Raw genomic sequence first — 23,389 nt, forward strand, 5'->3', positions numbered from 1 at the left:
GCCTGCTGTGCGGAACAGAGTTTCGCGAAGTGCACTTAGGGCGTAGTTGGCTTCCGAGAATAGGCGCAGGTATTTTTCGAGGGCCGGAATTTGCGCAGCGCCGGGCCGCCCGTAACGTAAGTGAAGCGGGTTGGGGAGGCGGCAGCCATTTTGTGCCGGGAGCCCGGAGGAAGAGGACGCTGGTGTCTCCACACTTCACGGGCCCTGGAGCCTACCGAGAACCCCGCCGTCCCGTCCGCCGACGCTCAGCGGGTCTCTGACCCACTGACCACTTCTTCTCCTTTTGTAGCCCTCCCAAGAAGCGAGGTGGCGCAAAGCGACTCCGCCGAGACACAGCCGCCCCTGGCTGGCCCCTCTCCCCGTACCCCTAGTCCCTCACCATCCCCACGGCCAGCATTCCGCTGCCTTTCCCCCACCCCCCCGGGTGCCATGAGAGGCTTCGGAGACCGGGGCCGCGACCGAGACCGCGGCGGGTAAGGGGGGGGGGGGAAGGGGGGAAGGCTGGGCCTGGGGGAGGGGGCGCGGCACGGTGGGGGGGGAGGTGGAAGGAGTCCCTCTCCCCTGGCTTTGGAGCCTGGCGAGGGGAGAGGCGGGTGGGACGGAGGGCAGGAGGGAGTCGTGGGGCAGTGAGAGGGGTGGTCGCGGCTGCGGTATTGGCAAGATCCCCCCCCCCCCCGCAAATCTTTGTGTTTCAGGATGGGGTGGGGGTTGGAGACGTTATTCTTACCAGGGTTCTGGCAGCAAGGGGTGGTGGTTATTGTTGTTTTAATTTTGTTTTTCCTTTCTTTGCGTGTAACCATGTGCTTTGCTTCCAATTTTAAGGCCCTCCCTTCTCACCCTCCCCATATATATATATTTTTTCTGCCACCCTTGTTTTCCTTCACCGTACTCCCCCCTGCAAACCATGAAGGTCTTGATGGTCCTGGAAAGGGTGGTTGGATATTCTGCCCTTCTGATTGTCATTGCTTCTTCTGGACTTTTCAGAAAGATGGCAGTTGGTGAAAGATCTCTCTCAGTAGCACTCCCAGGCTTATCATGAGAGAAAATGGAATTGAAAACTGCTACCATGCAGGGGAGTTGCATTCTCAGGAGTCTGATCTCAGTAAACATGGCCCTGGACTGCACTTGAAGAGCATGACCAAGCTTACTTAGATAGCAGTCACACAGGAGTTGTCTGTGTGGCACTGTGGCGGTCTGGTGTCTGATACTCTTGATACTATTATCTCAAGAAAGTTTGGTTTAGAAAAGGTTTGTGTAGGTTTGATTTTTCTCTGAGGATGGTAGTAATAAATATAATGTGCTGTGGCTATGGTTTAGGGTAGGCATAACATACATAGGCTGGCATAATAGTATATRAATGGCTTGAGACTTAGTTTTTTGGGTTTTTTCTTAAGGGTTTAGAAAATAATAAGACTTCTATCCCAAGCCTTTTAAAAGAGAAGATTAAGAACTAAATTTAGGAGAGATTGGCCCTTTCTGTCCTTCAAATCACGGAGTTAGGCCTCTGTTCTCAAGGATAAGGATAAATATATGTAGGTTTTGTTATTAATCAAGATCTAGTCTGCCATATTAAGGATGAGTTTTTTGGGTTGTTTTTCCTCCCTCCCACTGGGAGATCAGGAATATTTTGTTTATATGTTGAATTGTAATTTAATATTTAGGTTTCTCTGTGGAGAGAGATAGTTGTGTTCTTGCTTTATCTTTACACCCACCATTTCATATTCTGAAATTAAAAGATTGTTTTAGTTTTTTTACGGAGAGGAGTACTGGTGTTTTTCCACTACGAGCTTTCCAGCTTAGTTTAACACAAGGACATTGGAGTAAACACTTTGGCGAGTCTGAGATAGTTCAGACCCCAGCTGTTTTTGGAGTTTAGTGACTGAATTTGAGTATGCAGATTTATATACAGTTACTTAAAGGAACACAGTTGAAAACACTGTCACAATACTTAAATATGCCTTAAAATTTGTGTAGTCTGGTTTTGTGTAAAGAATTTGATTGTAGGCAGATATTTCTCTTTTAAAACAGAGGTATTGCATAAGTAAAAGCAGTGCTTATGTACTTATTTGTAAAGATTTTGGACAATTTGCACGAAAAATCTTATTCTTGTGCTATTATAATGGAAGTTTTAATGTGTCGGGGTTCACTTTGTTGTACCCATCTATTTAAGGTCTGAAAATATTTGTAATGACTAATAATCATCCTATATCATAAATACCTCTCTTAAATTTTGGGTGACCCAGCCTGCTAGTCAAGTACCATTTAGAAGTTCACCACCTTCTCAGTGCTGGTTCCTTTGTAAGCCAACCAAATACAGACTTTCTGTTTTCTTTCTGTCGTGACCAAGTTCTAGATGACCCTTTGGAAAGTTATACTGTTGGGCTTTAGAATTGAATACATTGATTTAGTTCTGTCCCAGAAACAATAGCATGATAGTATCAGAGGAGATTGTTTTGGATCAGTCTAAATTTCCACTTAATTGAAATGAGAAGTCTTGATAAATCAATGAAATATCCTTAGATTTAAATCAGTTTAGCTGGAATTGGAATATGATTATTACTTGTAATGAGAAAGTAAAGTGTCAGTTACTTCCAGGTTAGTAGGTAAATTTTATCAGAGGCTGTGTTTCAGGAATGCTGTAGGGCTCACTTCTTTCAGGTCAACATACAGCCATACTGTGTAGAAGAATGGAGAACTGAAACTGAGATCTTTGTGCAAAATACATTGTATTCTTCTGGATATCCAGGGAGCAAATATTTGTAATACCCAGCTGTTTTATTGTCCAGTCTTGCAGTCAATTCTATGTAAACTTATTCACGTTTTGACTCTCCAGTTGACTTCAGTGAGCCTATTCATTTTGTTAGAGTTACTTAGATGCGTAAATAGTTGGCATTTTCTGCCTCAGATTAGCACAAACAGTAGCAGATACCTTCAGTAAAGATGAATGTTTCTGTAACTGATAGTCTGTTAATCTGACTCTTTTACTTTGTCCCAAAAGAATAATTAAACCTTAAATTAATTTTTGAAGTTGTGTTTTACAGTCTTGTCATATGACAAAAATTATTGATTATGCAGACTGTTTTGGGGATCTGATGAGAAGATAAGCCATATTTATAAAAGAGAGAAGAGACTGCTGAAGCAGTAGCAACAAAGCAAACAATTTGAAACTTACTTAGTAGGTTTTAAGGTAAATTGTCTACCATACTTAGCTTTTCCAACAATGTAAATCCCTTCTTCCAGTTCATGTATTAGATCTGGGTTCTGCTTTTTTGGTGTCTTGGTTTCTATCATTTGTAGTTTCCATTGAGAAGTCATATTAAAGGGTAAATGTAGTTAATGTCTGAGCAGATATTCTTTTGATAATTAAGTTAATTCACAAATTTATTTCAAATCTACTTTCATTTTTACCAACCCCCCTTCCCCCCACTTATCATTGTAAGAAGATTGCTTTGTTTCATTAACAGCTTTTATTTATGAGCAGACTGCCCGGTTTAGGTGTGAACACTGTGGATTTGCTTTATAAATTTTTTTTTTCAACAAAGCACCTCTCTCAAATTCAGATTTTGCACAAAGAAAATCTCTCAAATTCAGATTTTGCAAAAAAGAAAAAGAAAAGTAGCTTTACTAACCAGACTTTAAATTAGGACAAAGTTTGACCTGACAGCATTTGGAAAAGTAGCTTCTACTGTGTTTATGTCATGCTGATGAAAGAATTATAACTTTTTGTGGAATTCTAAAAATATATTATGTAAGCATTTTATATTTACAATAATTAATCACTTTATGCTACTCAGTTTTCAGTTACTCTTAAATATTGTCAGAAGCTTGCCTTTTCTCTGATGCATCAATGAGTCATTATAGTTCTTAAGTGTATTAAAAAAATTGGGTGAATAAAACTTATGTGAGAGAGAAAGAACAGTAACTTCTGAGTGGTACTATCAGCTATGAAATTTTTAGTAGAATAAACATTAGGTTCTTACTGTCCTGAATGTTCAACAAAAGCGTTTGAGTGAGGATATGATTTTTCCAAGATACTTTTTTTTCTGGTAGACTCTGCTTTAAAAAGAAGAACTTGTTTTTGTTTTGTTTTTTGGGGTTTAGTGTTGTGTGGGTTTTTTTTTTTTCTTTAGTTCCAGAATTACAGATCTTGGCTTGGCTTGTTTACTTTATACCCTGTTCTCTTCATACTTTCAGTTTTCTATTTGGGACATACTGCTTGATAAGAAAGGGGGAAAGAAGTAGAGGGGAGAATTTTGGGAGTTAATTTTGTGTAAAACTAACAATGAGAGATGGAGTCTTTATTAGAAGATTCCATCCCTTTCATCTAACAGTGTTTTAAGTGCACTGTCAGTTTCAAGAAAAGAAAAGTACTGTAGCCCTTCCACAGCTTTGTYCCCAGAGAAGGAACCTTGAGGTGGAAACCACGACACATGAGCTTTAAGGCAGTGACTTAAAAATGGCTGTACTGGAAGTAAATTTTAGAAAGATGGTTTTGGGGTTTTAGAATGAAGTTAGAGCAAGTTTATGTTATTTCAAGAGGTTGTGTGCCACCATAGGGATTTCTTTTGGGGGAAGTGGGTTTTGCTAGGATATTCTGCTAATGTGTTCAACGGGTTAACTTGAATATTAACAGTGGAGAATGCTTAATAAAGCTGCAAATTCCAGAGTAATTAAATACTTCTGTAATGTTTTGCTCAAAACTAACATTGATCCTTTCAGATTTGGAGCAAGTCGTGGAGGTCCTCTTCCTCCAAAGAAATTTGGTAATCCGGGGGAACGTCTGCGTAAGAAGAAGTGGGACTTAAATGAGCTGCCCAAGTTTGAGAAGAATTTTTATGTGGAGCATCCAGAAGTGGCCAGGCTTACTCCAGTAAGTTTTCAGATTCTGTCTTTTTCATTTTGCATACAACAGAAAACTTCACAGTAAAAAAAATTGTCCTAGAAAATTTTGGGCTGCGTATAATAGAACTGTCTCTTCACTAAGCCTGCTTAGTATTATATATATCTGCAGGGTACCAGTTCTAGTTGCTTTCAGTATTTAAAATTAGCAAAAATGATGCTTATTTCTCATCCGTTTTTCATACAAGACATTTTACATCTGGTCATTTGCAATTCATCATCTTGCTTTCCTGATCAAATTATGTGAGATTAAACTGTGAATTGTCATATTTCATCGGTGTAGATACAAATTAGAGGACTTCAGAGTTGCAATAAAGGGGAGACCCTGAAGGAAACTAAAACAATGAATACATTGAAATAGCATTAAGTTTTTGGTAAACAGATAGTGGCATGAATACATGAGAAATGTTAGGAAGTAATATAGTATTGTAATAATAATTCAGGTTGAAAGGGGTCTCTGAAGGTCTCTAGTCTAACCCTGTGCTGAGAGCAGGGCTAACTTCAAAGCTAGAGCAGGTTGCTTAGGGCCTTGTCCATTTGAGTTTGAATCATCTCCGAGCATGGAGAGTTGTCTCTGGTTGGCTGTCTAAGGGCTTAATGTTACTCATGGTGAGATTTTTTTTTTTTTTTCTTCCCTAATAACTAATTGGAAATTCAAGATGCTGATTCCATCTTCTCTGTAACAACCCATGAAGTAGTCGAAGATAGCAGTTAGATCTCTCTGCTAATCCTCTCTTCCTCCGACTGAACAAACCCATTTCTCAGCCTTCCATCATACAGACTGTACTCCAGCCTTTAGCTTCTCCCGTAACTGGACATGCCTTGTTGGTCAATGCCTTTCTTATACTAGGGGCTCAAAACTGAACACAGTTACAGAATCCAAAACTGGACTCTATATTTATTCTGTAGTTACAGTAGTCTTCCCCTCTCCCACCCCACTTCAGTCTGGAATCTTTTTTTTTTTTCCTCTTTAGTTCTTTTTTATATTTATAAACTAAGAGATACCATTTTTAACACAAAGCAACTAAAAAAACCCCTCTGTTGTTATCCAATTACATGCATCTAAAACTATCGTGTAAAATTCATGAGATATTTATGCAGCATAAAAGAGTTGAAGGAGACATTCTTTTTTTTTTAAAGAGACAAGAACCTTCGCTACTGAACTAGAGTTAGCTTTAGGTGCTGTAGTTGTCTTTGATTGCCTTAGTCAACTGGAATGTTTTTAGCATTTTCTCAAAACGTGTTTTCTTTTTTTACATTTTCATTCAAATGCAAGAGATTATCCAAAGCAATAAACTTAGCATTTGTGAGAAAGTGCTTGTTTAGTATTGATGGAAATCTTTCGTGTGGTGGGTTTTTTTTGTTGTTTGTTTGTTTTTAATAAGCATTAGAGTAAGGTCATGAATTGCAGAATCGTGTTGCAAAGTACTGTTGGACACAAGTAAAACTTTAGGATTAGGAAAAGTTTTAGGAAAAGACATAAATTTATCTTTTTCTAGGTTATCTTGTGTGGATACTCATTTCAGAAATGTTTTAAGACATTCCATTATTAAAAAAAAATGGTGGGACCTCAGTATATCATTATGACATTGCTCAGCAGTCTTCCATGCAGCAAAGAAATTTTCCAAAGCAACAGTTCTAAGTTGCAGGTTCTACAGCAAAAACTCTGTTTTTAGCCACCACTGGACTGTGTTAATGGAAGGAGAGGGAACGTCCTGCCTTTTGCTTGCTTCTGCTTAGTTGTAGTATACTGGGGCCTATTTAATTTATTTAGCTGTTAGCACTGTCACATAAAGCATGTCTCTCTCTCTGTTCCTCTATATCTATTCAGTTTTGAATGTGTTAATAATTTCTGTCCTCTGAAAGAAGGGTAAAAGTCTTAAATGTATTATATTAATACACTTTTGATGAAAGTCAGATGGCTGAAAGAGGAGAGAGATCCTATTAGTCCTTCTAGACTACAGAGAGAGCTCATACCTCTGAATGTTGGAGAGGCTACATGATAGCTGAATCTCCAGATAAAATCCTTAGGAAAGCACTCTTTTTTTTAGCTCTCCTTTTCAATTCAGATCTCTGAAACTAAGCTGTTAGCTAAAGGTGTGAAATGTGTTGATAGAAGCGTATGCTTTAGGTTGCTGTTGACCACTTGTCATTTGTCTTTGTATTTTTTCACATGAACAGTATGAAGTTGAAGAATTGAGAAGAAAGAAGGAGATAACAATTCGAGGAATGGAGGGCTGCCCCAAGCCTGTGTTTGCATTCCACCAGTGTAGCTTTCCGCGTAAGTATTTTGCCATTCTTGGTAGGCTTTGTTCTTCAAGAACTGAGGCTAATTCAGTAGCAATGACTGTTCAGGCCTGTTCATTTTCTAAAAAGGTCTTTTGAAGCTGCAGGTAGCCTCAAAGACCATTTAAGAAAATTCTTCTTTTCTTAAAATCTTAGAGTATGTGATGGATGCCTTGATGGATCAGAACTTCACAGAACCCACTCCAATTCAGTGCCAAGGCTTTCCTCTGGCTCTCAGTGGTCGTGATATGGTGGGCATTGCTCAGACTGGCTCTGGGAAGACTCTAGCAGTATGTATTCCTCTTTGTTTTATTATGTTTTGTTTCCAGTTGCTTTGCAGAAATTACTTCTTGGTTTCTTGTTAGTAGGTTTTGGGCTTGTTGCTACTGCAAGAATAAAGTGATATGATTACATGCTTTTTTAAAAGCTTTTCTTATTGCGTCATGGATGAGACTTAAGTCTCACCTCAACAAGCCTGCCTCATTGACAGGCATGTATTTTGCATAACTTGGTTTTTTGGTGCTTAGTCACTTCTCTTTATTTGGTCTTTGCTTATATTATGGTTTAAAAATAGTGTGTGTTTTTAGCATGTTTATTTTATTAACTTGCACAGTTAAAGTAAAAGATATTTGAGTCTTGCAATTCAGGGCGTACATTAATTATCTGCAGTGGTCAAGAGGGAATTCTCTCCTCTATGAAAAGCTAAGTAGAATTGAGCAAAATTGACTATAGCCAATTTAGGCTCCAAATCTAAATGGGCCTTCCTTGCAGAGATGCTATACAGCTATATTTTCTACTTGCATCAGAAGGAGATTTGGTTGCTCAGCAGCTCTGAAAACCATCTTCTCTTTTGTTGGATAAATGCGAATATTCAGTTTTGTAAGGTCCTGATTTTGTATAGCTGAGGTTTCTTGCTGTCTCTGAAATGTCAGATACTGACTTTCAAAGGGATGTTAGGCTAAATGGGTGCTTACTGTGATCCAGTTATCATGGTAAGTGATTGCTGACATTGAATATTGAAGCCTTGTCTCTTGGCTTAAAATGGAAGTGTGGGGTTTTTTTCTTTTTTTTCTTCTTTTTTTTTTTTTAATAGTACTTGCTGCCTGCAATTGTTCACATCAACCACCAGCCATATTTGGAGAGAGGGGATGGCCCAATTGTAAGTGCGTTTCCATTGTCTTCCTTCTTGTGTGCATGACATGGCATTATTAATGAAATGTGTCCTTTATTTAGTTGGTGTATCAGGATAGTAAGTAGAGAACTGTTACTGTGACAGTGTGAACACCTCACTTACTAGTTGAAATTCTGTGCAATTGTTGACATAGTCTCAAGATACTTAAGTGTTTTGGCTAATAGAGAGTAGATGGTCCAACTTTGCTTATGGTATCTGCGCAGAGCCCTTAAGTTAGGGATGTGTATTCAACTTGGCTCTCCTGAATGGATTCCTTTTGCAGTGCCTGGTTCTAGCCCCTACTAGAGAGTTGGCCCAGCAAGTGCAACAGGTGGCTGACGATTATGGCAAATGTTCAAGACTGAAGAGTACCTGCATATATGGAGGAGCACCCAAAGGTCCCCAGATCAGAGATCTAGAAAGAGGTAATTTAATGTAGATTTTAAAACTGGGATTTACAGTTTCTAGAGGAAGTAGTTTTGTAAGATCTCTGTAAAAGAAAAGCATTTTCTTAAAGTCTGTTTGGAGAGGTGTGGGAGGATAAGTGGCTAGCTCCTTAAAAATGGTAGTGTGCTTGTGGTTACTTACTTTGTATAAGAACTTATTCAGTTATTCCTTTCCCTTTTCTCTTTGAATTTTCCATTTGTGAAGATCATCAAGACTTAGAAAAGGGGGAAAGGAGATTTGTCAGAAACAGAACAGATTATTTGGAGGAAATGCAGCAGCAGCCAGTTTTAGGAATGATTTTTCTCAGGCCAGATTGCAAATTTTCTGCCCCAGTTGTTGAAATAAAACTTTAATTTCTGAATTTATAGAAACTTTTTCAGAGAGTCATATTTTCTTTCTGTGACTTTGTTGCTCTTAAGGGCTAAGTTCTCTTTCTGTTTCATATACCCCAAAATGTCTTGTAATTGCCTTTCCTTAAATAGTAGGGGTCTAGAGTTAGGAACTATAAGGAACCATAGTTCTACAGGAACCACTGTAATGCAGTAGTGCTCTAGAGTGACCCCACCTTCATATCTAGGGTTAGTTATATGCAACTTCAAACACCAGAATTTGGTGATATTTTTTCTTATCTTCAGTAGGCTAAAAATGTAATAGTATTATGTGGAAAGATAGAAGACCTTGTTATCAAGGTATGCCTATATATACAGATCTGTGTAAGAAATCAACATTTTTACTTGCCACTGCAGTTCGAAGAGTCATTGTTAAAAACTTCAATAATGGGATAAAGGCATACATGATAGAAGACTGTGGGATAGCTCTGTTCAAGAAAATGGTACTGTATTCCAGTAGAAAAGCAGCATCTTCTTCAATGGGGAAGTCAAAGATTACATGAAGAGGCGTGTGGAAGATCAACAAGGGTTTTTTGCACACCCTTCCAGAGCACTTTAAAATAGACATTCTCCCATTTATGAAGAAAAGCCTTTGGTTGAAGGATGTGTGCAGAATGCATGCTTTCAGTCCTTTCAAGTGTTACTGTCTTTAGTTGCTTAATATTTCCTACTGCAAAGATTGTTGAATAAGCAGAGTCCAGGGAAGATTTTATATATATTTTTTTGGGGGGGGGGGGGGGGAGGGGGTCAGTTGTGATCTTCTCAGGAATTTTAGTGAGTTTACTTTGGAGGAATACATCATTGACAGTAGAGATTGCAATTTCTTCAGTCTCTCTGGCAGACCAGTGGCTCCATTAGAAATCCAATTCTTGTGTTAGCCTTATAGAAACTAAAAGTAAGCCCAGCTTCATCAGCTTTGAGGAATCTAACCTGACGCAGACAAAAGGATCTGGGCTGCCGCAAAATACTCTGCATCTGGAAGTAAGAAGAAAGCTGTTGAGGTTTTGTCGTCTTCCCCCCCCGCCACTGCTTCTTTAAAGTTACTGTGGGCATTTCTGTGACTCTGTAAGGTCTTAGTGCAAATCAGTCCTCACTTTTAAGAAATGTATAAATTGCCATACCTGATACTAGCTTTTGCATATCTGAATTCTGTTTTTACAGTAGGACAGGATGGATGTCTCTCATAATTAGTGCATAATTATTCAGTATTAAAGCACACACTTTGGCAATCTTTTAAAAAAGTGGAAATGAAAGTAACATGACCTGTACAGCAAGAGGAGCACTTCATGTTTGCTGAGCATGCAGAGTTTAGCTGGAGTTCGTTCTTATTTTTCTAGAGAGCTCACTAGACTTTATAGTCCTGGATGAAGGTGGGTCAGGCTTGAGTGACACCATAGTTTACTTYTGATTCTGGACAACTCTTTCTCACTGGTGTTCTCTGTCAGTAAGCTTTCAGCTCCTATACTACATTCATTATTCTGTTGGCACTGTAACAGTAATTTTGGAATGGAAAACAAAATGAATTATTAAAAGAAACTAGGGCTCCTGCTGAAGTAATGATTCAGGCTTGGGTATGGATGAGGGAGGTAATTTTTATTTATTTATTTTTAAACAGTTTAGCTCTGGAAGGTGATTCATTCTGACTAAAAATATCAAATGACATTCAAATGAAGAGCCTTACTCTTTTTCCTCATTTTTTGTTGAAGGTGTGGAGATCTGCATTGCTACACCAGGTCGTTTGATCGACTTCCTTGAAGCGGGAAAGACCAACCTTCGTCGGTGTACGTATCTTGTTCTGGATGAAGCAGACAGGATGTTGGATATGGGATTTGAACCTCAAATTCGTAAAATTGTTGACCAGATAAGGGTGCGTGAACCTTGTAAAAGCACAGCCTCCTACAGATTCCTATTCAGAGTCCGCTACCTTAAATAAAACTTTTTCACTTTTTCTTAGCCTGACAGACAGACTCTGATGTGGAGTGCTACCTGGCCAAAAGAAGTGCGCCAGCTTGCCGAGGACTTCCTACAGGACTATGTTCAGATCAATGTGGGAAACTTGGAGCTGAGTGCCAACCACAATATTCTGCAGATAGTGGATGTATGCATGGAAAGCGAGAAAGACCATAAGTATGCTAATTTTCCTTCATTTTTTTTGCTTCTACTTAAAAATATTCATTGCCCATTAAGCAAAATATGAATTCTGATTAGTGAAGTTACTTGCAGTATTATTTAACCTTTGAATATTACCAAACAATTAAGCCCTGTAATCACTTAATCGATTACATATATTCTAACCATAATATTGTACAACAGACTTAAATTCTGTACAAATGATACTGGCTTTATTTATGTGGATACTTACTGTATATGTTCTCAATGCAAATTGAGACAGTACTCCTTGTATATGTGGATATACATCTTAGTCTTCATGTCTGTTTTAGACTGATACAGCTGATGGAAGAAATCATGGCAGAGAAGGAAAACAAGACTATCATCTTTGTGGAGACAAAGAGGCGATGTGATGATCTCACTCGAAGGATGCGCAGAGATGGGTGAATAGCTCCTCTTCCCTTTCCCCCATTTGTTTCTAGTGAGAAACAGAAATGGTAATAAAAAGCACTAAGGTTAAATGTTCCTGATGCTATTGCTGGGAACAACTTGTCCATTCTTTTCTTTGGCTGAATTCAATTTTAGTTTCCTGAAGGGTCCAGTGCATCAAAGCATTAGTGCAAGACAGTATATGTGTAAGCAGTGATGCTTTCAGTTTGTCAGAATATACAGAATGGCTAAAATGCAGAAGAGATAAGGACTGTATGAAAAAAGTGGGTGTGATTTAGCTTAGACACTTGTTACATAGCTAGGGGTTTTAACACATACAGAAATGAAAAGCATAAATTTTAGCGAAATGCGCGAGGAAGAGGGCAGGGAATAAAAATATTTTTTAAAGTATTTATTTTTTGCCTTTTTACAGAAATGCCAATAAAACTTTTTTGTTGCCTTTAATGTATGTACTTTCTGTCTATACTAATGTGCATTTCTGTTTGGCAGTTGGCCAGCTATGTGTATCCATGGAGACAAGAGTCAGCCAGAAAGAGATTGGGTGCTTAACGGTGAGTCCGGTAATGGGGGGAGAATAACTCAGGCTACTGTACAGAGTTTACTGTGATGGGCTTTTCTTCAGTCTTTTTTTTTGTCTCTCTACCCAATACTTTATAAAAGTTACATACATTTCAAAAGAACTTCTTTTGCCTTTGTACTGTTAATTTCAGTATTTGTATCTGACTTTTTCTGACAAAAATGCAATGGGAAACTCTTTTAAGAACTGCTTAACCCAGAGAAACAGATTTTGAAAAATAGTTGACAGTTTATATGCTGACTTGCTGGCAGTTCTGAAATTGACCCATCTTATCTAGATTCTGGAAAATGAGCATTTAGCGTAAATCAAGTTTGGATAACTGTCTTTTAAAAAAGTCTTGCTTCATAGTGTGCTTTGTCTTACAGAATTTCGTTCTGGAAAGGCTCCCATCCTCATTGCTACCGACGTTGCATCTCGTGGGCTAGGTTTGTACCCATAGACCACTGTTGCCTACTGCTGCATATTTTTCTTCTTTGGACTGAAATATGTTTTTAAAAAAAAAAAAAAAAATCAAAGCGTGATTTTCCCCCACATGTGAAATACGTTTTTTAACATTAATCTTTTTTTTTTCTTTCATATTCAAAGTCTCTTCCTGCTCCTAATGAACAGGCTTTGGTCTGCAGCAAGGCCTAGGCATGACTAATCGATCGCCAAGAGGGAGAAGAGACGTCCAATTATGCAACCCAATCCTTCCACCACACTCACTTCTTCCCCAAATCCGGCTTTTGTTGCTGGATGATAGGGATGGATTGCTCTCAGTTCAGAGGGTGTCAGATAAAGTTGAAATAAGAAGTTGTGATAGAGCAGTTCAACAGCAAATAGTTAATTATTTTCCCTGTATGCTGCATCACAGATCTGTACATACAAACCCCAGTGTGCACAYGTTTACCCAGCAGATGTATTCACATCTGAGAAAGCACTGCTCCAGATCTTTGGTCTTGACATGTAGCCTTCCCTCCTCTGTGTTCCTTCTAGGCAGGACCACTGAGATTATATAAGGCCTTTAATATAGTACTACCCAAATGTGTAACTGAATCAAAATTGCACAGTTCTGTTTTGGTGGATGAAAATGATCTGTCTGGATGCATCAGTTGTGCCCGCTTCTTTTAATAAGCATATTTGTATTGTGAAACACTGTATGCTAAGCACAGTCCTTATACATCTGCCCACTGTAGAAGAGAAAGATGACTTATAAAGTGCTCTGAGTTTAATAATGAGCATTGAATATACCATGCTACCTGAGTTTGGAGAAGCTACTACTTGGGGCTTGATGTGTCATTATGGTAAATTTTAGAAAAAACTTTTGCAAGTCATTGCAAATAAGCTCAGGAAAATCTCTAGTTTATTAAAATTTTCGGTTACATGAGCTCTGTTTTTACATATGCTTGAAAGGGTGGCTGCACTGTGCATCGTATGATCACTTAAATACAGGCAGACCATTATTAGACTTGGCAGCCTTTGTTCACACAACCTTCACCCCTCCTTCCCCTCCCCCCTCCAAAAATGTCCAACACTTCCTCAGAGAGGTGATTATATGGACTTCAGTCTCTGCCCTCTAGGGTCATGTCTGGACCTGTGCAGTTAGAACTTGGGCCTGTTGGGAGAAGGGACTGAGGCCTGAAACCAGTTTGTATGAAAGAGAGCTGCTTCTGTAGCAGCATTTTTTAAACAGGCTTGCTATGTGCTGGTAGCTTCTTTGTGCATCTTGCCTAGACATTTAAAACAGTTTCACCCCCTCCAAAAACACTCCCCCAAAACTACTCAATTGGATAACACTCCAGAAAACAGTCTCCCACTTCCCATTCTCCACTTCACCTGAGCCGTGGGGGAAAGGTACCAGAGTCTGTTTCTTGTTACTGAACAACATCTCTGCTTGTTTTGGGGCCCTGAGTTTGCTGCTTCTTAAAATAAGTCACTTAACTGGCAAACTTCTGGACGACTTCCTCCAAGATCCTGGAAAGTGAAGGCTTCTACCTAAATAACATAAAACAGGGGCGCGCGCCTTTTGGCTGAGTCACCAGGGCTTTCCCTCTTCCTAATGGAACATTGGTTTCAAAAAAGCTTCTTCCAGGTAAGTTCTGAGTCCCATAATGACTTCTTTGTGATAATTCCCTGGAGTGAGGTCCTGTCTCTGCACTGATTTTTTTTTTTTTTAATTATTTATTTTTTGTTCACTCTATTAAACTAAAAGCACTGAATTTCTTTTGTTTTGTTTTCTTTAACAGAAGCTTTGATATCAGCTGCAGATCATTCTCAGTGCAGGGATGGGGGCACATCTACACTGGTGGTCGAAGCAGCTCTCTAGACTAGCGTGTTTGCTAGTTTATATCCCTCCTGATTAATAATCAGAGGCTGTCTGTACTATAGGGTGTTCTGATGGTCTGCCAAAGGGCATGTTTCCCAGGTAGCTGTCAAAAATGTTTTACAGTTTCAATTCTTGATCCTGCTACATTATCTTCTAAAAGCGCAGGAAGACTGTGACTGTGCACAAACACCTTGGAGCATGCTAGACTGGAGAAGCCAAATCTTGTACTTGCACTGGTCTTTCTTCAGCCAGCTACGTGCTCTACCAGGACCACTTCCCAGTCTGGAAAACACCCTTCCATTTTCCTTTTCCTGCCTTTGCATTCTCCCCGCTCCTTCCCAATCAAGTCAGTACTGTCTACATTGGTAGCTGCAATTCCTTGTGCTTTCTGCCAGGAAAGCACGTCTTTGTATCCTCAATTGTAATTCAACTTGCTTTGCTACTGATGGATGTGCAAAATGGGACTGTCTAAGGATCATGTAGCCTGCTGCTTGTCAGACTAGTTACACCCTGGCTGTGAAGATGCAATCTGTCATATGTACCCCTCTCTTTATTTCACTTTCCCCTTTTTAAAAAAAACCTGTTGTACCAAGGACCCTAGCTGGAGACTCGCGCAGCCCCCTGTGAAACCTGCCTTCTCACTCCCTTTTTTTGGTGTGATTCAGGACTTTGGAGTCAGCAAAGACTGAGGAGCCCCCCCCTTTGCTGTAATAAGAAACAGACATAAAGTCCCCCTCTTGCCACTATAACCCTCTTGTTTTTATTTTTCCTACATCCCCTTTGAAATTGATGCAGTCTGGGCAATAGATGCAGCTGACCCTTTGGATGTAATTTTTGTATTTTCATTTTTTTTGACAATTGCCCCAAAGAACCCCAAATAGGGGACAAAAAGCATTGGAGGACCTGAAACTTTTACCTGAACCCAGGTTCTCCGGCGCTTCACAACCAAATGGGGCTACAGAGAAGCGTCTAAGCCAGTTCACAGAGCGAGCGTGTGTGGGGACTTCTCGCTGCCACGGACCCTTGATGCATGCTCCCCGCGCTCCAGTGGTCCCGTGTCAGAGGGCGGAGTTTTCGAAAGGAGGCCGCCAAAAATAAAAGGCAAAGAGACGGGATCGGCTGCAGCGGTTTCCCACAGGAGGAGGGAGTGTGCATCGGTCTGGTAACAAACAGAGAATGTTTCTCTCTTTAAAAAAAAAAAAAAAAAAAAATCACAAAAATCTGTGTTTTATCTTGGATATTTTCAGAATATTCTTTTTAAAATGCAGATTTTTTTTTCGTGAGCTGTTAGGGCACTTACTGTAATACCATGCTTTTTTTAAACATGGCATATTATAGCAAATAGGTGCTTTTGATACTTTAGATGCTTTCACTGAAGTGTTACACTAACATTTACTTTGTTTCAGTCCCATAAGTTTATGAAGTCTGACTTTCAAGGCATGTGGTTCTGATCTGTTCTAAATTTTAATATTGTTTTACACACTGAGCAATTTTAAGCGTTTAATTTCCTACTTCTGTCTGACATTGGAAGTAGAGAATTGTTGATAGAATTTAGGATTGTCCAAAGTACAAAAGTTTCCCAGAACTGGACTGGACAGCATGGTGAAATGTTAGTGCAATGCATTCTTGTGATAACTAGGAAGCCAAGTTAAAGATACTCTAGCTCTGATCTGAAGAATTTTTAATAAGTTGGCTGAATAATACTACTGTAATTGAAATGTCGTAAACTTCAGGCTAGGAAAATAGTTGAGTTTTATTAGGACTATAAAAGAAAAGTAAAAATTTAAAAGGCTTGCATTTTATTTCATGTTATGAAGTGGAAGGTAAGTGATCTCATTACTGTTATTATTTGCTAGACTTCTCCCAACAGAGTAAAAGCTCTTACTATGGCAGTTCTACCCTTCTTTCACCCCAGTTTGCTGTGTCCGATGGTGGCATTTTCACTTTTGAGATTGTATTTTGAGAAAGTACTAAATTCAATTAGCTAATTCATAAACATCAATGTCTTTAACAGATGAAGATGGAGAAATGCATTCCGGGGAGGATGAAATTGAATGCAGGGAAAAACTGCTTTAAAATTGCCACTAGTTTTCAGGACGCTGATCTTTGTTCCTGATGATCTTAAATTTCAGTCTTCTACTCTTTTGGGATGAGTCTGTCTTGTATTTATTCCATGCAATTACTAACTTTGTTTTTTTTTCTTATTACTGTCACCTGCATTCGTGCTCCCCACCTTTCGTTGGCACGTCCTCTCTTCTTCTCCCCTTTCCTCAACCCCACCCCTTCACTGTGCTTCGCACCTGGGCACCTCACAAGATGTGGAAGATGTTAAATTTGTGATAAACTACGACTATCCGAACAGCTCTGAAGATTATGTGCACCGTATTGGCCGTACCGCACGTAGTACCAACAAGGGTACTGCCTACACATTCTTCACACCAGGAAACCTGAAACAGGCCAGGGAGCTTATCAAAGTGTTGGAAGAAGCCAATCAAGCCATCAATCCGAAACTGATGCAACTTGTGGACCACAGAGGAGGTGGAGGTGGTGGTGGAGGTAAAGGCACATGGGAAAAGGGCTACACAGGGAATAGGTTTCCTATTTTGAGGGAGGGAGGATTAGAAGGGGATAAGGAAGTGATCTCAATATGCACAAGTCTAAGGTAACAAACAGTAGATTAGTAATAAAGCTTTTTGTACCTGAGGTCTCAAAACCTTACATAAATGTAGTATTTCTGTCCAACTGAGAGGTAGATCACTGTTTTATTTTAGATATAAAATTTTTTTCTTCTGATCAGCTCCTCATGGAGCTGCTTTTGCTCGAGTTATTAATTGCTTGCAGCTCCTGCCTGAACACAGGCAAGAGGATGTGTGTGCATGCATGAGCAAAATTGAAGTCCGTGAGGTGATACACTGACTTGAATTTTAGGGGTTGAGACTTTTTCTTCCTACTTCCCTGATGGAATAATAAGCTTTGATATACTTTCAAGTTAGTAGTGGCTTTTTTCTGTGTTTTTTGTTGTTGTTGTTGTTGCTGAGTGTTTGCATTAAGAATATTCTTTGAACTTGGTATCTACACCTTGAATAAAATGAAGAGATGTATGCCCAGCTGTGCAGGGAATTTATAGCCAGTCAAAAGAATTTGCTCCTTGTGGGCAAAATTATAGATGCAGTGAATAGAAGAGTGAGAGAGGTTAGCACAATTATGAGAGCTTGTTGTTTGAGACTTGTTCATGGTAGTAAATCTTGATGTATCCATCGCCAGGAGGTCGTTCTCGTTACCGTACAAGCAGTTCAGTAAACAACCCTAACCTGATGTACCAGGAAGAGTGTGACAGGAGGCTCCGGGGAGTGAAGGAAGGCCGGAGAGACTCAGGTGGCTTCAGAGACCGTGAGCGTGGTGACAGTTATGCCAACGGAGCCAACAAGACCTATGGCAGTGCCTATGGGAGCCCAAATTCTGCTTTTGGGGCAGCACAGAGCCAGTATGGCTACACTCAAGGGAGCTATGGAGCAGCTGCCTATGGCACGAGTGGCTATGGCACTGCAGAGTACAGTGCTAGTGGCTATGGTGCCAGCACCACAGCTGCCACCGCTGGGAGAACCTCACAGAGCACTACCCAACAGCAGTATGCAGGGATGGTGGGGCGCTCAGGCCAGCAGCCACAGCCTCTCATGTCACAACAGTTTCCTCAGCCTCCTGCCACTAATGTGATGGGCTATATGGGACAGACTGCCACCTACCAGTATCCACCCCCACCCCCGCCCCCTCCCCCCTCACGCAAATGAGACCACTCACCTGCTGGTGTCCAGTGTAGACCTCTTGCATTTAAAGGAACCTTTTCTTTCTCTTCTTTCCCATTGTGATGTCTCATGCAGGTTAGATTTAGAATTCACCATTCAAATCCCTTAAGCCCATCAAAAATGGCCCCCAGTCCACATTACTGACCCTGTCTTTCTTTTTCTTTTTTCTTTTCTTTTCTTTCTTTTCTTTTTTTTTAAAGAGATATATATATAGTTGACTGGAAAATTTATTATTTTTTGTCTTGCATGTTGAGGAAATTGGAAATTTTATTTTCTCTAAAAGAAATGGGTATAAGGCAGATAGGTCCCAGCTCGATCATCTTGGTGTCTAAGGTTTGTGTGAAAACTTGCTTTTGAGGGGAGGAAGTTTCTGTTCTGTAATATGTTAACTTAATTTCAGGAAGTATCAAGAGAGGTGGGAAACTTTGGGGAGCCAAAAAGCACTTCATTTAACATGATAAATGCAAGGGAGCAATGCTCATTTTTCCTAATCTTAATTTTTTTTTAATAGCTCACTATTGTTGCTTGTAATCTACCATAAGTGACTTTCTACAGGAAAAGTCTGCTCATTTGTCTCAGCTTGGCAGCGTTCTGAGTAATGCCCCACTTATATTCTGGTTGGCATTTTCTGCAGCTCTGGAAGCAGCAGCCCTTCTTCTGAAATGACCTTAAAGGTACCTGTAGCAGCCTGCAGTAGGAAAGATGGGATTAAAATYCCAGTGTCAGAGACCAAACCTGACTTGGATTTGATATCTGAAAATCAGATAAAGTCACTGTAGGAACTACTGCTGTAATGTTTAGCCAGATAAGTTTTTTCCCCTGTGATTGTTAAATTGCAGCATCACAAGTACATGGAGTCTGGTTACACTTTCTGCTCTCAGATTCCTATTGTTGGGGTTATTGAGATGATTCTCATTCGAGATCCCAGAAACTAACCAGAACTGAGATGATGATCAGCATATTGCTTGTCTGTCCTTCATGAATGTAGCAACTTTGCCACGGGGAATGTTCTGAATGCTGCTATGCTGAAAAAAATGTGACAGAGTTTTCCACACTTAAGAGGTTTGAATAGGGTGGGCTTGGTGGGGGGGGGGGAGGTCAAGGGGAGGAATGGAAGAGGAGGAGATTTGCCTGGAATCCCCTCTTCATGAGGTAAGGAGTGAGCTGGTTAGTGCATCTTAATTCTGAAGCTTTCTTTCTTTTGTACCTTGATCTGACTACTGCTTTTCCTGGTTTTTGAATGCATTTCCCCATTCCATTGGTCCCTTTGAGCTCAGCTCTTGCAGGTAGGTAGCATTTTAGAAAATGTTAGAAAAGAGTGAAATTTTAGTAAATACATAAATAAAATTTGTTTATTTTACAGGCTAAGGTGGGTGTGAAGGGTTTTCCCCTTTAGTAAAGCATGTTGTCGACTTGTGGTTGCTTAATAGCAGATGGTTCAGAGACAGTAGATGGTAATAGGAGTTGGCTGTTTTTGATCTAATAATGTGGCAAAAGAATGGATACATCTCCTGGTTTGGGAGGCAATAATCCTTGCATTATGAGAGTGCAGATTTTTTTCTGTTGGTGTTCTTGCATATGGATGAACAAGGCAGCCCACTCCTTTTGTAGCAGAGTGGAGCTTCTTATAGCCCGGGAAAAGAGCTTGCTTATGCAGAGGGTTTTTTGTTTTTAATTTCTTGCCAGAGTATAATTTGGGGGGATGAATGCGTTGTTTGTATGATACACAGGTAGGTTATTGACAGCATCAGAGGGAAAAGGGAGAGATCTTCCAGAACCTTTGCTTCCCTCATCCCATCTTCAAATTCTTGGGCTTGGGCAGGAAGTTTCTTTGCTTGTGTTAAGTGAAAGCCAGAAACACTTCTTTTATCCAGGCACTGACTGATGTGTCTTTGGCCTCCCTCACAAGCAATTGTGGAGCTATCTTTTTATTTTATTTTATTTTTATTTTATTTTATTTTATTTGTGAATTCAATGCAGAAATGTGTGTGAGGAATGTAGGAGTGGGACATCTTGCTGAATGGCTTTAGAAAGGGTCTCTGGACCACCAAAGCTGCCTTATAGTCTGCTACAGCTTTCACTTCTTTTTGGGGGGACTTGCGCACRTGTAAACATATATGCCAAGTCTTGCAGTGCTTTATTGTAACTTGAGGTCAGCTGAAGCCCAGGGTCTCATGTTCAGTTCAGAGTGTTAACTGGATTGAAGGCATCAATGCACCATGGCATGTGCTGCCCCGTCCCACCTGGTGCTCGCTGCTCTGTTCCATATACCAGCTGAAGGGCCCTTGTGGATAAAGCATTAGCGTCTAGATTTGTTTGCATTGTTTTCAATATGTAAAAGTTTGTGGGAGTGTCAAGTTGGGTGTCTCCTCCCCTCCCACTTCCTGAAGCAACTTATTGTTTGGACTTCTCTGAACAATGGAAAGGTTAGTGGCTTTGTGTGGGATCAGCATTTTGTTTCACACATTTGCTGGTCTCTGAACACATTCCTGTTGTATTAATGAAGACTTGAATTGAGCGATTGATAGATCTGTGGTGTTCAGACACAGGATACTAAGAGCTATGTTACTATTCTTAGTTTGTAAATTGTCCTTTTGATACCATCTTGTTTTCTTTTGTAGGTATAAATAAAAACACTGTTGTCAATAAATTGTGAACTTGGTCTTTATTTTCGGCGCGTAAAACAGTCTTTACCCCCATTTTTCCCAGTTCTTATAAAAATCAAGTTGAAGGAGAAGGAAACATCTATTGGCAATGTACTGAATTTTAATTAAAAATGTTCCCTGTCTGTAGAACATTAGGAATTGTCACTGAAAGAAAATAAGTGATGAGATGTTTGAGTATCTGTAGAATTGGAAGATTCTTGTCATTTGAAGGGAATGTGTTTTTCCTGAATGTTACGGGACCTGAATAGAATGGGGATAAAGCAGAGTTAAGTTGCAGGTGGATACTAGTTCATAGACAAGTACAGTAATAGTTTGTAGTGTCTGCCACCTCATATGTGGTCACATGTGAAGTGGGTCAGTGGCCTTTGTGTATTACCAGATTTGATAATACCATATCCTCTTTACCACTGGCTGTTTAAGACTGAAGGGCTAAATGGGTAGTGACAACTTCCTTTTTATTCCTTGTGGTGCCCCAGGGCCAAGGTAGAGGCATGTTTTGGAGGTGGATGCTGTGGAGAGAGGGAGGAGAGAATAGTTTGCGCTACTGCAGTATTGACCAGCACCATTTACTAGAAGAAAAGGAGCGGGGGAGGAAAAAACACTGAGGCAAAGTCCCATACAGGTCAAAAGCATACCAGCTTTCCAAGCCTCAGTGTCTTCCTGGCATGGAACTGAAACTCAGCTGAGTCATTTGTTTGGTCAACAAGGGGCAGGAAAGGAAAGCTGCGATCTCAGAGCTTCATCCTCAGGAGTTTCTTGTATTTATGGAAACATCTTCAAACAGGCATTGGAAGACTTAGCTTTTTTCCTTTTAGGACTGTGCAGAGAAAAAAGAGAACATAATGAAGGAACTTTGGGGAATTAAACTGTTTAATTGTTTCAGCAAATATTTTTTTGAGATGGCTAACTTAAGAGTGCTAGATGGTGGATTGTTAGGCTTGCAAAGGACAGTGAAATTACAGGTACCAAATGGGACATTCTCAAGCAATTCTCTATGTGATATTAGTTCCTTATTTATTGAAATAGGTATAAAATCATGTTGTCTTCAGGTAAAAAAGTTGCTTGTCCTCAGTTACTACTGTATGCTAACAGCTCCAGAAAATCCTGCTGCTTTGTTCAGTGTGGAAGCAGTATATAGAAGAATTTAGTGAGAATGGTAAAATTTAAGAGCCCTGAGAAGGGAAATATTTATATTTGATCCCTGATAGGAGATCAATACTTGCTTCTAAGGGTGGGACACTCCAAAATTTACTTAGAATTCTCCTTTATGCTAAAGGAGAAAGTAACCTGAAGTACTTAATATTTCCTCTTCCGTAGTTGCTCTTGCTCATGCATGGCCTTAATTACCCCAGTTTTTGCTTGATGATGTGATATGAGGTCTGCTGCTGCACCCTTGGCAGTGGGAGAGCAACCTGAGCTCTTTTTGTATAGAAAGTGAATGTTACACAAACAAATGGCCTATGGCCACACTGAGCATGCACAATCTCATCTAATCTTGGAAAGCAAGCAGGGTTGGCCTGGTTTGTATGTGGGTGGGAGATTGCCTGGGCAGGTGGTGATCAGCAGCACAAAGTCCAGCTGGAGGCCAGTCACTAGCGGTGTCCCTCAGGGGTCAGTACTGGGGCCAACAGTGTTTAACATCTTCATTAATGACCTGGACAGTGGGACAGAGTGCGCCCTCAGCAAAGTTACCGTACAAAACAGGGAGGAGTGGTTGATAACACTGGATAATTGTGCTGCCATTCAGAGGGACCTTGACAGGCTGGAGAAATGGGCAGAGAGGAACCACATGAACTTTAGCAAAAGGAAACGCCAAGTCCTGTACCTGGGGAGGAATAACCCCAGGCACCAGTACAAGCTGGGGGCCAACTGGCTGCAGAGCAGCTTGGCAGAGAAGGACCTGAGGGCCCTGAGGGGAAGTTGAACAGGAGCCAGAAAAGTGCCTTTGCAGCAGAGGAGAGCAATAGCCTCCTGCACTGCCTTAGGGGAAGAGAGTTGGCAGCAGGTTGAGGGAGATGATCCTTCCCCTCAGACTTGGTGAGGCCACATCTGGAGTGCTGTGTCCAGTTCTGAGCTCTGAGACATGAATGTACTGGAGTAAGTCCAGTGAAGGGCCACAAAGATGAATAAAGGCTTGGAGCATCTGTTGTACAGGGAGACACTGAGAAAGCTGGGACTACTGAGCCTGGAGAGAGAAGGCTCCAGGGGATCATATCAATGTATATAAATACCTGATGGGGGAAGTACAGGAGACAAATCAAGGCTCCTCTCAGTGGCACCCAGTGAC

At 40.3% G+C, this 23,389-nt stretch overlaps 2 protein-coding genes across 3 annotated transcripts in view; one reads left to right on the forward strand and one right to left on the reverse strand.

The window, feature by feature from the left end:
- On the forward strand, positions 1-21,086 carry DDX17 (DEAD-box helicase 17). Its single transcript, XM_026072460.1, has 13 exons — positions 1-473; positions 4,720-4,870; positions 7,081-7,180; positions 7,342-7,475; positions 8,279-8,344; positions 8,640-8,781; positions 10,899-11,059; positions 11,147-11,319; positions 11,634-11,744; positions 12,241-12,302; positions 12,694-12,753; positions 16,950-17,189; positions 17,898-21,086. Exons 1-13 carry the CDS (start codon positions 430-432, stop codon positions 18,419-18,421), a joined length of 1,968 nt encoding a protein of 655 aa, XP_025928245.1. The 5' UTR covers positions 1-429; the 3' UTR covers positions 18,422-21,086.
- Positions 20,362-23,389, reverse strand: part of KDELR3 (KDEL endoplasmic reticulum protein retention receptor 3) — a 10,404-nt gene continuing 7,376 nt past the window's right edge. For both annotated transcript variants that reach the window (XM_026072462.1, XM_026072461.1), the window contains one exon: positions 20,362-21,919. In XM_026072462.1, coding sequence (XP_025928247.1) covers positions 21,879-21,919 — 41 coding nt within the window. In that variant the 3' untranslated portion in view covers positions 20,362-21,878. The remainder of the gene's footprint in view (positions 21,920-23,389) is intronic.

The sequence above is a fragment of the Apteryx rowi genome, unplaced genomic scaffold, assembly GCF_003343035.1.
Source record: "Apteryx rowi isolate R43461 unplaced genomic scaffold, aptRow1 scaffold_343, whole genome shotgun sequence".
Taxonomy (NCBI): domain Eukaryota; kingdom Metazoa; phylum Chordata; class Aves; order Apterygiformes; family Apterygidae; genus Apteryx; species Apteryx rowi.

Bases quoted from the DNA above. Each gene is read 5' to 3' on its own strand.
- DDX17 (XM_026072460.1), top strand. From the start codon at position 430: ATGAGAGGCTTCGGAGACCGGGGCCGCGACCGAGACCGCGGCGG. The intron at 7,476-8,278 runs GTATGTATTCCT...TTTTTTTAATAG, and splicing joins GCTCTGGGAAGACTCTAGCA to TACTTGCTGCCTGCAATTGT. The intron at 11,320-11,633 runs GTATGCTAATTT...TGTCTGTTTTAG, and splicing joins GAAAGCGAGAAAGACCATAA to ACTGATACAGCTGATGGAAG.